Source organism: Haliotis rubra, unplaced genomic scaffold (genome assembly GCF_003918875.1).
Source record: "Haliotis rubra isolate DU_JTF1 unplaced genomic scaffold, ASM391887v1 Scf539, whole genome shotgun sequence".
Classification (NCBI taxonomy): Eukaryota; Metazoa; Mollusca; class Gastropoda; order Lepetellida; family Haliotidae; genus Haliotis; species Haliotis rubra.
In genome coordinates, this window is record NW_025767234.1 from 598,678 (window position 1) to 615,603 (window position 16,926).

The 16,926-nt window shown below is 39.4% G+C and overlaps 2 protein-coding genes across 2 annotated transcripts; both read left to right on the forward strand.

Annotated features, from left to right (window-relative positions):
• The first annotated feature begins 844 nt into the window (after positions 1-844).
• On the forward strand, positions 845-2,717 carry LOC124253325 (C-type lectin lectoxin-Lio1-like). The gene is made up of 5 exons (XM_046687075.1): positions 845-986; positions 1,070-1,152; positions 1,724-1,811; positions 2,225-2,444; positions 2,659-2,717. Exons 1-5 carry the CDS (start codon positions 848-850, stop codon positions 2,678-2,680), a joined length of 552 nt encoding a protein of 183 aa, XP_046543031.1. The 5' UTR covers positions 845-847; the 3' UTR covers positions 2,681-2,717.
• A 2,197-nt stretch (positions 2,718-4,914) lies between these two features.
• Positions 4,915-9,263, forward strand: LOC124253299 (C-type lectin lectoxin-Lio2-like). The gene is made up of 5 exons (XM_046687042.1): positions 4,915-5,041; positions 5,457-5,539; positions 7,178-7,265; positions 8,761-8,980; positions 9,187-9,263. The coding sequence occupies exons 1-5, from the start codon at positions 4,990-4,992 to the stop codon at positions 9,209-9,211; spliced, it is 468 nt and encodes a 155-aa protein (XP_046542998.1). The 5' UTR covers positions 4,915-4,989; the 3' UTR covers positions 9,212-9,263.
• The last annotated feature ends 7,663 nt before the right edge of the window (positions 9,264-16,926 follow it).

Here is a 16,926-nt window from a genome sequence, read left to right on the forward strand (position 1 = left end):
TGAAACCAAACTCAGTCACTCAGTCTACGCTGACTTCTGCCAGTTTTCAGCATGCCAAATGTCCGTAGCCGCAACCCACGTTTCAGAAGCTGCATCATTAGTTCATGCACAAACAATGAATGGAACCAGGTAAATCACAACTGGGTGTTAAGCTGAATGAATAAGGCTGACAGAAAATCTATCTTCTTGAAAAGTGTCAAAGTCAAGAATGACAGCCTTCGCACATGTATGGCGCAACTGCGTCCAGCACGTACAAACTATCGGATGTGATTTGATGTCAAGTTTTACATACCTAAATTTCTTCGATGTAATATTTGTCGTCAACATCAATACTTGTAATTAACACTTTTGTTTCATGATTCTCTTCTTGTAAGAAACATTGTCATCGATTTGTTATGAGAACATAAGACTGATGCTCCCGGAATCAAATATCACATAAACAAATCACAGGAATACAGGAATCCTAGCCCTATTCACGCGTGAGTATTTCTCCACCTTTTGATCTCGCCGAAGAGAATTCGAGTTCCTGATTTTGTCAGCCAAATGAAATCCCAGACAGCACTAAGAATTGATAGGTTTTCAAACTAGTCTTAAATCTGCAGCTGCCTTTACACCCCAGGAAATTCAATTACCATACCAGCAAATGCATAGTTTCTCAGTTGACCCTTCTTCGCACGCAACCGAAACTCTCGCACAACATTTATATTGCAGAACCTTTCTATGAGAAGATTAAATCAGCAGCTATGTGGTTAAGGCGCATGCCAGCCAGCTGCCAAGTTACCCAGATAGTTGAAGGAGAGTGACGTGATTATGTAAACAGTTGCAACGGATCTGGTTTACATGGAGGATGTTTCTCTACATGTACATACTGTCTGTAGTTTCTGTCATATGTATAGCAGTTGATGGTAATGTTACATTTCATGTAGGTCACAGTTACGGAAATGGATCCTTTAGTGCAATACATGGCCGTAACGGTAAAAGCACACGTGGATATTGTACATGACATAACCTCTGAACTGTTACAGTATATTCAAATTACAGTTAAAGAATTCCGAAATCTTCTGTTTAGGACTTTGTCCGCCCGATTGGACGCTATTCGGAGATTCCTGTTATGACGTGATCAAGGATAAGGAGGAATGGACAGAGGCCAATGTGAGTATGGACAATTTAGTCACACAGCTAGTGAACGGGGAACTTTCGTTGCCACTGTCACCTTCTTGGTAGCTCAGCAGAATGTAAACCCAGAATGTATTTCGTTCACCTGATTGAAAAATAAGCACACACTCCAAGAACTTTGTATGCTTCATAATAAAGAAGCGTACATCCGTTAATAATCTCATTTGTTCTATACTCTATTTACCGACCTGTAAGAGCTTAAACCTGTATGCATTTATGGGGTGAACAGCATGTGTTTAGAAACAATACGATACAAGAATATTTCAAGAAATATGACGGACTGGTACAAATTCCATGCTTCCGTGCTACTGTGAAGACGTCTTTGGGAGACAATTACAGGTGCGTAGCAAGCCTTTTGTTTCGTGTAAGCCCGATAGGTTGCAAAGCTTTATGTTTAGATACTATTGAGGGCTTGTCCAAACTTTTTAACAACAATCATGTGTAAGCCCGGGCTTTTTTCATAATGGTAGCTACGCCCTTGAATTATGTTTTGCTTATGCATTGATCTTCCTATTTGACAGGTGTTTATTTCTCTACTCACTTGCAGCATATTTGTGAAATACACTGGGGCTACATGGCTGTGATTGAATCTTCAGCCGAGAATGACTTTGTAAAGGGCCTAATCAAGATGGAAGGTAATAGGTATTTGAGGATAGGAATGTATATGCACTTGTATTGAAAGCAGTATTATGTAAGCATTGTTATATTTATGTTATTGAACAATGAAACAATTACCGTATACACACTATTATTGCTTCAGCATAAAGCATCATATTCATCAGCATAATATTACTCTGTTATTGCCGAAGGTAGCAATGGGTGTTGGCAAACATTTGCTTTGTACAATGCCCAACCGTTGCGTTATAAACGTTTACATTTGTTGACTGGCAAAACATATGTAAAACATAATATCAAACTGACCATTGGTCAGAGTAACATGTGTTACTTAATGTTTTCAATATTTAACACAGGTGCCACTGAACAGTATGGACTGGTACCAATGGTACCTTCAGATGAACATGTATTCCGTATTTAATGTTTAACCCAGGTGTCACTGAGGACGTATGGATTGGTGCCAATGATTTGCAGGAAGAGGGGGTATTCCGCTGGGCAGCAACTAACCAAAAGCTGAACTTTGCTGACTGGAGAGCTGGAGAACCCAACAGCATCCACAACAATGAAAACTGTGTGGAGATTGAATATTTTCTTCAGGATCAGTGGAATGATGACCTGTGTACGAAAAAACAATATTTCATATGTGAAAAAAGGTAAACACTAAACAACAGCATAATTGAGTCATGGTTTATACTCAAGCAGTGTTAATATTGTGTAATATGATTGATAATATTCTCCAAAGAAGCTTCTCTCAAAATGTATCCTAACATTTGTGCTTAAAATATAACCTAACAACTGTATGGTATGCTGATGATATCTTTTTCAATCTTACTATATATGTTAATTAATATTTCTTGTCATTGTCAGACCGAGCGGTATAGTGGGCTGAACCTCTACCACAGTTGGAATAAAAGGTTTTCACATGCTTTTGTTTGTTTTGTGTATTACTACTACTACTACATCGATATAACCTGTGTACTACTACTACTACTACTACCTCTACTACTACTACTACTACCTCTACTACTACTACTACTACTACTACTACTACATCGGTATAACCTGTGTGCTACTACTACTACTACATCGATATAACCTAGTGGTTAAAGCGTTCGCTCGTCACGCCGAAGACCCGGCTGAGATTTACATTCCCATTTCTGGTGTTCCCCACCGTGATAGTGCTGCAATGCTGTTAAAGGTGGTAAAACTAAACTCACTCACTCTGCCAGTCACAGTCAGTGTTTGCCCTTAACCCTGAAAAGCTGAGGCCCTAAGGACCCAGAATCATAAAACATTGTGCTTCCTGATCAGAATGTGTAGGCCCTATATTTTACTATGGAAATAATACTGTTAGTTATTGGGGATGAAAATGCTGTCGGCCATAATAACCTGCAGAAAACGAAAGCTGTGGATGGTTTTCAGTCGACTTCGGGCCTAAGGACCGACGTTAATTTTGAACGCAGGTCACAGTGATCACACCCCACAACGATCCCAGAACGATCTCCATCTACGCCACACTCTGTTGCTCCAGAAAAAACCTTGATTCAGTCGAAAACATAACGTTTGGCCATAACAGGTGCAATGGTCCTCATAACATTGAGACCCGTGAAGAACCGGATTAGAATTGGTCTTCAGTAACGCATGCTTGTCGTAAAAGGCAACTGACGGGGTCGGGTGGTCAGGCTCGCTGACTTGGTTGACACATGTCGTATCCCAATTGCGTAGATCGATGCTCATAAAAAGTTGCCTCGGATCTGCTTTACAGGAAACATGTCTCTCTACATACTCTGTGTTATTTCTGCCATGGCAGTTGATGGTGATATTACATTTAACGTATCCGTGAAAATCCGGGTTAGGACTGATCTCCATCAACCAAGGCTAGTCGTAAGAGGTGATTAACGGGATTGGGGGGTCAGGCTCGCTGACTTTCTTGACATATTTCAACGTATCATAGTTGCGTAGATCGATGCTCATGATGTTGATCACCGAATTGTCTGGTCCAGACTCGATTAGTTACAGACCGCCGCCATATAACTGGAATATTGCTGAGTGCGGCGTTAAACAACAAACCAATCGACCAACCAATCATAATATTGATGGGAATGTCAGTGATTATGTTGTAAAAACGACTGACACTCGTAACAGGACACAGCTTGGCCCTGTCAGCATGTCTCATGGAAGAAATGATAACGTACCTGCTCAGCGTGATGCCAGCTTAACAGTTCACATTGTATCAGATTGTGATACTGATGAGAATTGTGACTTTGTAATGTTTGATTGTCAGACAATGCCAGGCTTAAGTTCAGATGTTCCGAAGTTTTAGCTCTTAAAGGTTAAATCATTTGTCACCTGAGCAAGCGTCTTATTCTGATATTGTGTAAAACTAAGTTACACGTTTGACATATAACGTCTGTCACGTCAGAAACGGCCACGTGCAATGGGCATGTTAGAAATTGGAACAAGACATAAAACGTTGATGGCACACGTTCATCTGGTGGAAAAAGGGGCGACAACTAGTGCAAAAAGCCACTTCAGTAGAACGACTAAGTAACAAAAACGTGGCCCCTAATTAGGATCTTCACAGAGCTACAAGTGTTCGACCTCTCCTTCAGCATGTCCATACCCCATTGACGCTACCTCGGCACCGCTAGATCATACACAAACAATATATGGAATCAGGTAAATCTGCGTTCGGCACGTGCCATCCATCGGATGTGTTTTTATGTCGAGTTTTTCTTGCATAGAATATTTGTCGTCAACATCAACACTTGTAATTAACACTAATGATTCAAGATTCTCTTCTTTGTAAGTAAAAATGATACTCCGGGAATCAAATATCACAAATCATATATGTACAGAAATCCTTGCCCTGTTTGTTCACGCGTGAGTATCTCCACCTCTTTGATGTAACCGAGGAAAATATCCGAGTTCTTGATCTCGTACGCCAAATAAAGTCTCGGACAAAGTTAGGTTTTTCAAACCGGTCTTTCATTTCAGCAACCGTATTTTCTCAGTTGACCCTTTGCCCGCAACTAAAACTCTCACTCAGCATTCATATTGCAGAGCTTTTCTATGAGAAGATTAATTCAGCAGCTATGTGGTTAAGGCGCATGACAGCCAGCTGTCAAGTTACCGAGATAGTTGAGGAGAGTGACGTGATTACGTAACCAGTTGCAACGGATCTTCTTTACAGGAAACATGTCTCTCTACATACTCTGTGTTGTTTCTGCCATATGTATGGCAGTTGATGGTAATGTTACGTATACTGTATCCGTGAAGATCGGGCTTAGTATTGATCTTCAGCGACCCAGGCTAGTCGTAAGAAGCGATTAACGGGATTTGGGGGTCAGGCTCGCTGACTTTCTTGACATATTTCATCGTATCCTAGTTGCGTAAATCGATGCTCATGATGTTGATCACTAGTTTGTTTGGTCCAGAATCGATTATTTACTGACCGACGTCATATAGCTTGAATACTGCTGATTGCGGTGTTATATCACAAACAAACCAACATTTCATACATGTCACAGTTACGGAAATGGGTTCTTTAGTGCAATACATGGCAGTAACGGTAAAAGCACAAGTGGATATTGTACATAACATAACCTCTGAACTGTTACAGTGTATTGAAATCGCAGTTGAAAATTCCGAAATCTTCTGTTTAGGACTTTGTCCATCCGGATGGACGCTATTCGGAGATTCCTGTTATGACGTGGTCAAGGATAAGGAGGAATGGGCAGAGGCCAATGTGAGTATAAACAGTTGTGTGCGTCAGTGTGAGTGTGAGTGAATGAGTGAGTCAGTGAGTACAGACAGCTGTGTGTGTGAGTGTGAGTGAGTGAGTACAGACAGCTGTGTGTGTGAGTGTGAGTGAGTGAGTGAGTACAGACAGATGTGTGTGAGAGTGTGAGTGTGAGTGAGTGAGTACAGACAGCTGTGTGTGTGAGTGTGAGTGAGTGTGAGTGTGAGAGTGAAAGTGAGTGAGTTGAAATTTAAGACAATTTGTCAATATTTCAGCCATGGTGTGACTAGGAAAGGTTATACACAGGTTAATATCTTTCAGCGATGGGCACAACAAAAACTGGCAATATGTCACAGTCAAAACATTTAAAAGAAGGACCACTTACATTGCAATAAATGAGCTTGTAATCGCCCGATTCCTAGGTTGAGTCACCCAACAAGTGGAACTTCCGTTGCCTCTGTTACCTTCATGGTAGCCCAGCAGGATGCACACACTCCCTTTAGATTGTTGCGATTGCACGCAAGACAGCAAATCGAATGGGTTTACTAATTAAACCGGTAGCTCACCTGAACACAGTCAATACTTCCCGAGTGTCCATCGGGGCTGAGGGATAGCAGAGTGGTGAATACCCTCGAGCGTGGTTGGATTCTCCTCATATATGAGGACCATTTCTGGTTTCCCATGTCCAGTGTGTGACTCCAAACTTTCAAACTGAACATATCGTTTATTGTTTTGCTTCAGTGTATTTAACCCGTGAAGATCCGGGTTAGAATTGATCTTCAGTAACCCATGCTTGTCATAAGAGGCGACTGAGGGGATTCGGTGGTCAGGCTCGCTGACTGGGTTGACACATGTCATCGTATCCCATATGCGTAGATTGATGATCAGAGGATTGTCTGGTTCAGACTCGATTATTTACAGACAGCCGCCATATAGCTAGAATATTGCTGATTGCGGCGTAAATATACTCTCACTTACTCACTCATTCAATGTATGACGGTCTTTGCATGCTGCAATAACCCCACACTTTATGTATATATATGTATGTATATGTACACACACACACACATACATACATGCATACCTACCTACCTACTTACCTACCTACACACCTGCCTGCCTGCCTACCTACCTACCTACCTACCTACCTACCTACCTACCTACCTACCTACACACCTGCCTGCCTACCTACCTACCTACCTACCTACCTACCTACCTACATACATACATACATACATACATACATACATACATACATACATACATACATACATACATACATACATACATACATACATACATACAGACATACATACCTACGTACGTACGTACATACAAACATACATACATACATACATATACAGCAAGCACTATTTTTCGCGTCTCATGTAGTAAGATGTATCCTATTAACAACGATATATACATAAATGTGTTTGTGTGTGTGTGTGTGTGTGTGTGTGACACACACGTACAGCACTGAATCTGTGACCTTTAGAAACAATAAAAATATATTTCAAGAAATATGACGGACTGATGCAAAGACCACGTCACCGTGCTGCCACGGGGTCTTTGGGAGATAATTATGTTTTGCTTATGCATTGTTCTTCCTGTTTGACGGGTGTTTATTTCTCTACTCACTTGCAGTATCTGTGTGAAATACACCAGGGATACATGGCTGTGATCGAATCTTCAGCCGAGAATGACTTTGTAAAGGGCTTAATCAAGACGGAAGGTAAGAGGTTTTTTCAGGGTAGCTATATCTATGCATATTGGCCTGTCTAAAATGATCGATAATCGGAAATATCGTCTATGGGAATATATTCATTATTGTGTTATCGATAATATCGTACAATAACTTTTGTGACCGAAAAAGGTTTCTCACGAAATATACAAATTTATGATTTTATTCATGGTCTGCTTCTAAATTATGTTCAAGACGCTGCTTGTTACTAATCCATGCAAAAACATGTCACCACTTACCAGTGATGTGAAATATATTCATTTATTTCAGACAATTTTGCTCAAAGATACGTCTCCGATATTTATCGATAATCGATCGATATTTAGTTAACGATTATCGATGTCTATGATCTATAGCCAGCTCTAATGCATATGTATTGAAAGCAGCATTGTTTAAGTTAAGAATGCATGTATAGTTGCACATAAACATAATAATACTCAGAATAATATTACCCTGTTTTTGCCAAAGGGTGCTATGGCCGTTGGCAAATATTTGCTTGTGTAATATTCAACTGTTGCGGGATAAACATTCACATATGTTGACTGGCACTTTGTATAACATGATGTCAAATTTGGTCAGTTGCAAAAGAAAATGTTCCACCATAAGCATACAGACCGGAGAAGTTCCGGATTAGATTTGGTCTTTAGCGACCCGTGCTTGTCGTAAAAGGCGACTGACGAGCTCGGGTGGTCTGCCTCGCTGATTTGGTTCACGCATGTCATCGTATCCTAATTGCGTAGATCGATGCTCATGCTGTTGATCACTGGATTGTGTGGTCCAGACTCAAATATGTACAGGCCTCTGCCAGAAAGCTGTAAATACCATGATCTCTGTTGATGGCCGGTTGATGTCTAGTGATGGTGGGGCCGTCAAACCTATTATAAACCACGTGGTTACTTGTGAGCATCGTGATGGTTTTTCAAAGGATGTTGTGGCGCAGATAGGTTTGAGTGGGGTCGGAGATGGCGGGTTTCTAATCAGAAAGGACTTCCGGTCTTCTTTGTTTGTAAGTGGTCTGGGGCTCTTTTCACAAAGCGATCTTTGCGCTACAACTACCTTAGGTCTATGTTCAGGTATGACAGTAACGATAGCCCTCAGAAAAAAATGTGTTACCTACTTAATGTTGTCAATATTTAACACAGGTGTCACTGAGGACGTATGGATTGGTGCCAATGACACCTTCAGATGAACATGTGTTCCCCATTTAATGTTTTCAATATTTGACCAGGTGTCAGTGAGGACGTATGGATTGGTGCCAATGACACATTCAGATGAACATGTGTTCCCCATTTATTGTTTTCAATATCTGACCAAGTGTCAGTGAGGACGTATTGATTTGTGCCGATGACGCATTCAGATGAACATGTGTTCCCCATTTATTGTTTTCAATATTTGACCAGGTGTGACTGAGGACGTATGGATTGGTGCCAAAGGCATCTTCAGATGAACATGTGTTCCCTATTTATTATTTTCAATATTTGACCAGGTGTCACTGAGGACGTATGGATTGGTGCCGATGACTTGTGGGAAGAGGGGGTATTCCGCTGGGCAGCAACAAACCAGGAGCTGAACTTTACTGACTGGAAAGCTGGAGAACCAAACAACATCCACAACAATGAAAACTGTGTGGAGATTGAATATTATCTTCAGGATCAGTGGAATGATGACATGTGTACGAAAAAGCAATCTTTCATATGTGAAACAAGGTAAACACTAAACGACTGGATAATTGAGCATTGTTTTATACTCAAACAGTGTTAATATTCTATAATATGATAGACAAAATTCTCCAAAGAAGATTCTCTCAAAATGTATCCTAACATTTGTGCTTAAAATATATCCTAACAATTGTATGGTATGCCGATGACATCTTTTTCAATCTTTACTAAGTATGTTTCTTGTTATTTGTCAGCCCTTCGAGCCGTATCGTGGGCTGAGCCGCAACTACAGTTGGAATAAACTGCTCATTCAATAAAGGTTTTGACATGCTTTTGCTTGTTTTATGTATTGATACTACTACATCAATATAAGCTTTGTACTGCTGGCTTGTGTTGCATGCATATCATCACAGTGAACGTAACTCCCTGTGTAGACGATGTTATCCAGATGATTATTTCATACCTGCAAAGCAAATCATATGATAATTCAGAAAAAGTGACAAAAGAATTCAGTTCAATTCTATTTTCATGTGAATGTAGGCCATCGGCACATGGTACATCGTTATACATTAGCAGCCTTCAAACTACAGCGACGACGATTTTTAGCATAAAAATGACCATGGCAAGATTTCTTAAAAACAGAGGAGCAGCATTACACATCAATCGGTTAAATTTACACAAGGTTTGATGAGTGAAAGCATCAACAGGGATAAAACGTTTACGTAGATCATCATAAGCAGTACATATCAATAAGAAATGGTACTCATTTTCTACATAGTTACAGGAACACATTTCACACAATCTTAAGCTTTTGGTTTATTTATATATCTAACAGTTTCTATATTCAATTGGTGCGAACTAGTATAAATTTATTGATAGTTATACAATGAAGATATGGTTCAACACCAAAAATAAATTTAAATTGAGAATATTAAAAAGATTTTGAACCATAAGACCGCCAGGAATGTCATTCCTGTAAATATATGTTTTGGGCTCTAGATATGAATTCAGAAATAAATAGGTTTATATTAGGAATATCCAAACCCCATTGTATACAATACGTTTTTTAATTTGATACCCAGTTAATGCATCTAACGGTAATGAATTATAACATTTCTTAGGAAAACGTGTAGAGAGCATATAATACAGCGTTTGTACGCAAAGATACACATAGGGTATCTCCCGAACTCGCCACGTACAACGTGACTTGGGGTACACAGTTTAACACGGAGTAAATATTTACCGGCTTAGGTATGAACTGTTTCAATCGATGAATAAGAATCACAGTCTCGACCCCATACGTCGGCACCATAAATCAAGCATTACTTAGTGTCAAAAATTCTGAAAAAAACATCACATTTCATATGTTCAAATTTTGTTAAAGGTCACATGCAACGCAAAACACAACTTTGCAGATTCTGATACCTTTCGGTACGGACTTACAGTAACAAATTATCAAATATGCAAATTCAACTTGAAAAATAACGCGATGAAACAACACACACACACACACACACACACACACACACACACACACACACACACACACACACACACACACACACACACACACACACACACACACACACACACACACACACACACACACACACACGCGAAAATGGAAACTCAGGAAAACATAGTTCAAACGATTCACTAATTTCACCCCAGCGCGATGAAAAGTGGTTTCAACAGCTGTGATGCGCTGCGCCAATAGCGCATGCGCAGTGATTAGGTTCGCGCGGCTTGAACCGGGAAGGTGACTCGTAAAAACACAGCAGGTGATGCCTGCAAGGATTATCGCTGTGGTCGAAGTTGGAGAACAAGAGATGTATTTTGCGATTACAAGCATCTTGGGTCTGCAGTAATAAAAACACACTGGTCCCATACTTGGTTGCAGATTTGCAAACCAAGCTTTCAAGAAAGTGTAGCATTAGAAATACTAATTCCATTGTTAAAAATTGCTCAGCTTGACAACTGAAATGGTTTAATACATATGTTGATTGTGATAAGCAGTGTCTGTCACAGACAAAACTCAATGTCTGTTTTATTGACACCTATGTGTCTGCCTGCCTGTCTGCTAATGACAATATGCAATACACAACTTCAATCGTTGACCACGTGCAATTTGAACTTATCAGGCTATGCACCGTAAACAAAATACATTGATTTATGGCTCGTGCACCTGAGTTCTGTCTCTGTCACATTATGTAATTACACAGGCAGGCGTGATACTTGTACACATGACATGTTATTATGTCTGTGGATTGCAAACGGACTGCATCCATTTTTCTCGGATGACTGGATCGGACTGAAACCAGTGCGAACTCAGATTGTCAGTTTCAAGTCCTGCTTTGTACTTGGATGAACGACAGTTTCCAGCCACGCAGTAGTTCACCATCGCAGTATTTGTTGATGGGATCGAACGCAAATGCAGAGAGCATGTATTTACAAAACCCAACATCTCTATATACAGTCTTTATGGATAACAACTTCTTTCATTGTATATAGATGCTTGACAACGATATAAGAAACCATACCGAAACGTCGCATCATATACAATAAAAGAATTTGTTATCCATAAATAATCTTACTTTAATATTACTCACCATACTTCTAAAATGCCAATCAAACATATCATCTCTCTCTCTCTCTACACACACACACACACACACACACACCACACACACACACACACACACACACACACACACACAAACACACACACAACACACACACACACACACACACACACACACACACACACACACACACACACAATTAACCCTCAAATGAACCAGCCAATGAAAAGACTTCGTTACACTTGAGTGCACACCCATCCGCTCTGACTGGGTTTCGTCTCCCGGGTGCTTCGTTTCGAGCGAAGTAAACCCGAGAACAAACTATTGCACTTTTGATTCGCGATTGTGCGCTTATAATTTTGTTTATTTGTCTTTTTCACAAGCACCCATGTATTTTATCTGTCATGAATAAGTGATAATTGTGTTTTAATTATGTTTATTTTTTTGGTTGCATGTGACCTTTTACACTTTTCGAAATACCAAACAAAGCCTTTGTGGATTGTAAAGTAGAGCTCTCAAAATGTTTATGCCATGACAATGTTTGTGAAAATACTATTCCCAAATACTGTATCTATTGGAAGAAACACAATCAATTAATTTACATTCTAAATGCCATTTTTCGTGCTTACGAAGGATGCTACCATTTCTTACAACAATTTTGGATTGGCCCAAGTTGACATCTGGCTTATCTTCTTTGCAATGCTGTTCAAGAACATTTATACGTTTTTGAAGCCCATAGATGGTGTCAGAGTGAGTGAGTGAGTTTAGGTTTACGCCGCACTCAGCAATATTCTAGCTATATGGCGGCGGTCTGTAAATAATCGAGTCTGGACCAGACAATCCTGTGATCAACAGCATGAGAATCGTTATAAGCAATTGGGAAACAATGACATGTGTCAACCAAGCCAGCGAGTCTGACCACCTGATCTCGTTTGTCGCCTCTTACGACAAGCATAGGTAACTGAACACCAATTCTAACCCGTATCTTCACGGATGAGACAACAAGACCTTTTTGTCAGAACGAGTTACAAGAATGTGGCCTTTAAAAAAGTGTTAGACCTCTCCTACAGTTATATAAGCTACCATGTTATCCGAATTAGATGAAAAATCGGTCTTCTTTAAATATTAACACTAGGTATAGTATTATAAAAACATACATTCAGCGCTCTTCAATAATGAGGGAACTTGTGAGTCTGTATTTTGCATATGCCTTGTGTGTGGTTAGGAGATTGCGGATGCAATTTCCTTTCATTTGCCACCTCGAGTAGATCTGCAGTGGTCCACTGTGTCATCGAATAGCACCTCTGCTTTTGACATTGAAACACTCAAAGCTTGTTTTTTGTTTGCTTGTATTTTTATAATTGTGTCACCGTACTCAGCAATAATCCAGCTATCTGATGGCAGTCTGTATGTAAGTGGACCTGGACCAGAGTGTTTAGTGATCAGCATCATGAGCATCGACCGCAATTGGAATACGATGACATACAAGGAGATCGTGGGAGTCAAAGACATCTCAATTAAAGATATATAAACTCCTGTTAGATACCCGGTTTACAACAACGAGTGAATTTAAATGATTTTCTGTATGTTTGTGTTTGTTGGCTTTCGCTGTCGTTGCTCAGAATATCAATCACTGGATTGTCTAGTCTACACTAAATCCGTTACAGAAAGCCTTCGCAATACTTTAAAGCAGCTCTGTGCAAGCAAGGACAAACACCAGAACAAACGCCACTCTGTTCAACGGGTGGGTCTAGCTTCACATGAAGTTGATTGAGCCCGAAATGAGTCAGAATTATAACGGCAATATAATCTAAGAACATAATCATATGGCAAATGTGAAGTTTAATGAGACATAATTTTAGAGGTTTGTTTGCGTTTTATTTCTTCTTTGTTTCGTTTTGTTGTGTTTTCCACCTTGGCAAATGTAATAACTTTCAAAATAATGTTCTGGGTGGTCGCTGTGAGGAAAGGTTGAAAGTAGGTTACATAAGAGATAAATATTATTTTGTTGCACCTTTCAGGTGTGCCATATCCCTAAATCCATTGTGAAGACATGCTTCAAAGTAATAATGACATTCGTAACAGGTACATGTTTCTCGATACTAAATACGCCTCGTGGGTTTCACCAAAGTGATAAACGTCTCAGATTGAATCACTTCGAGATTTTCACCAGCGTTAAAGGTTCGGGCGTGCAAGAACATTGGCACTTTCAAGCCTAACCATCTTCAGGCATTGCTATATGTTAAACTTGCGTAGGGCAACCTGTTGTCAGGGATTTCATTCGCCCGAGAGCATGTCTGTATATGATGCAAACTAGATATATGCTATGTATATCCTTTTTGCCTAACTAGCAGATTTACAGTTCTCATCCCAAATGGAAATTTATACCTTTATTGTTATCAAGTCATTTCATGGCAGGCATCGCATGTCTGTCACGGGAAGGAATGTTATAGCCGATGACGGTGTCTGTTACCACTGATAGAATTGAGTTAATTTGTTCCCAGGCCACAACTGGTCACAGCTGTCTTAATTAGCTGTGTATGCACCTTACACATTGTGTCGTCAGAGAGTTGTTTCAGCTATCGGCTACAGCGTCGTTTGGCTAGTCGGCCTGTATATGTCCTCATTGTTATTTGCGGTTCTCATCCCTATGATCGCAGGTCTTTGATTCTTTGTCACGCAGTTCTCGCCCCCATTACCATCATTCGGTTCTCTGCGAATGTCACTTTTTTGTCTCCCTCCGTCGACCGAAACTGATTCAAAGTCTCCATGTCGTTGGCGCCGATCCACACGTTGGACGAGTGAACTAAACATGAGACAGAGAATTAGAAGTGAATAAAAGATGTGAAACATGGAACAAATCAGTTAACAAAACGGAGATAGTTCAGAGTGATGGAACAAATCAGTTAACAAAACGGAGATAGTTCAGAGTGATGGAACAAATCAGTTAACAAAACGGAGATAGTTCAGAGTGATGGAACAAATCAGTTAACAAAACGGAGATAGTTCAGAGTGATGGAACAAATCAGTTAACAAAACGGAGATAGTTCAGAGTGATGGAACAAATCAGTTAACAAAACGGAGATAGTTCAGAGTGATGGAACAAATGAATGGAACAAATGGAACAAATCAGTTAACAAAACGGAGATAGTTCAGAGTGATGGAACAAATCAGTTAACAAAACGGAGATAGTTCAGAGTGATGGAACAAATCAGTTAACAAAACGGAGATAGTTCAGAGTGATGGAACAAATCAGTTAACAAAACGGAGATAGTTCAGAGTGATGGAACAAATCAGTTAACAAAACGGAGATAGTTCAGAGTGATGGAACAAATCAGTTAACAAAACGGAGATAGTTCAGAGTGATGGAACAAATCAGTTAACAAAACGGAGATAACAAATCCAGTTAACAAAACGGAGATAGTTCAGAGTGATGGAACAAATCAGTTAACAAAACGGAGATAGTTCAGAGTGATGGAACAAATCAGTTAACAAAACGGAGATAGTTCAGAGTGATGGAACAAATCAGTTAACAAAGCGGAGATAGTTCAGAGTGATGGAACAAATCAGTTAACAAAACGGAGATAGTTCAGTTGTCCAAAGCGGAGATAGTTCAGAGTGATGGAACAAATCAGTTAACAAAACGGAGATAGTTCAAATCAGTTAACAAAGCGGAGATGGTTCAGAGTGATGGAACAAATCAGTTAACAAACGGAGATAGTTCAGAGTGATGGAACAAATCAGTTAACAAAGCGGAGATAGTTCAGAGTGATCGAACAAAGATAGTTCAGTTAACAAAGCGGGAGATAGTTCAGAGTGATGAAACAAATAAGTTAAAACAGGGATATTGTTGTCCTTCTTTTCAGAATTTGTGATTCTTCTTTAAAACAGGGAATGTTCAGAGCGATGGAACAAATCAGTTAACAAAACGGAGATAGTTCAGAGTGATGGAACAAATCAGTTAACAGAACGGAGATGGTCCAGAACATGACAATAAGTCATAACGAAACAGGAATACTTCAATGTGTCAAAACGGTGAGTCATAAATGCCTTCAGCAGATTTTAAGATGAATTATATAATCATTTGATATTATATGTCCGTAAGATTTACTCTTCAAAATAAGTAAAATATTTCTATTCTGTGGAACAGTTGTGTCTTACAGTTACTTTTGTTTATTTCCTAGAAAATGCTTTCTATAACTTCCATTATTAATCCAGTATAAGAGCTTTTGCAGTCTTTTACCATCAGTTATGTTTTGTCATGCTTCTTGTTACATTCTATTGCTGTACTTAGCCATACATACTTAGCTTCGATTCATGAATACATGTCGTATATTCTATTTTGTATGTGTTATTATGTATTGTGTTATTTATACATCCACGATGTAATTAAAATTCTCCATGTTTACCTGTCATGACTGTGGGGATTGCACATTTGTGGTAGTCCTGTTGGTTCAAATTTTAGTGTTATAAATCACAAACGGTGAACAGAGTAAGTATGGTCTGTAAATACCTATCTTGTTTTGCTCGGGCGTAATCTTTAACAAACGCATTTTCGTTTGCCTTTCAAGCGTTACCAAATATGCTGAATGAAGGCCTACAAAACAGAGAAGACATTCGTTTGGATTTCTGTTGAACCTTAACGCGTCATCAAACACATTTCTTGAACCTTAACGCATCACCTGACATATTCCTGCAAATTTAACATCCATGTATTCAATGTCTTGTCATGAAAATAACTTTTGCAAAGCGATAATCACACATTCTTGCAATTAATTGGTACATTAACAGTAGTAATATTGTAGGTGGAAATCTGTCTTTACGAAAATACTTTTGCATGTTAAAAGACACTTAACTATTAGTGCAGTTTGTGGATTTGATCCATTCAAAATTTCAAACTTCAGATCTTGTGACCCTCTCACTGTTGCTGTGATTAAAGTCTTTGCGTAACCTCAAATGTTTTTGAAATGAACACGGGACGACGTCTGAACTATGTGTGACTGTTCTTCAACGTCATAATCACCTGATGCTTTGTTCCCAGGAACTGACATAATTTATAAAAGGTCCTTATCGCACATTTAGGATATTTAGGATATTTGTGCACATAGGGAAGCCCTTTTTTCAATCCGACTGCTGCATCATTCGAACCAGAACATCAATGAGAGGATCGTGCAATCTGAAGTTTGAAAATTTGAACCTATAAAATTTACAAAAATGCTGTAATAGTTTAGCGTCTTTGAATATGCAAAATATTATTCTATCAAAGGGGGATTTACACGTACAATGTAACTAAGGTTAATGTACGAAGGAATTTTAAGAACGTGTGATAATCGCTTTGTTTCGGTTATTTCCAGGAAAAGTAGTTTCAAACATGTATGTGGACAACATGCTTAGTCAGTAACTGAACTCGTG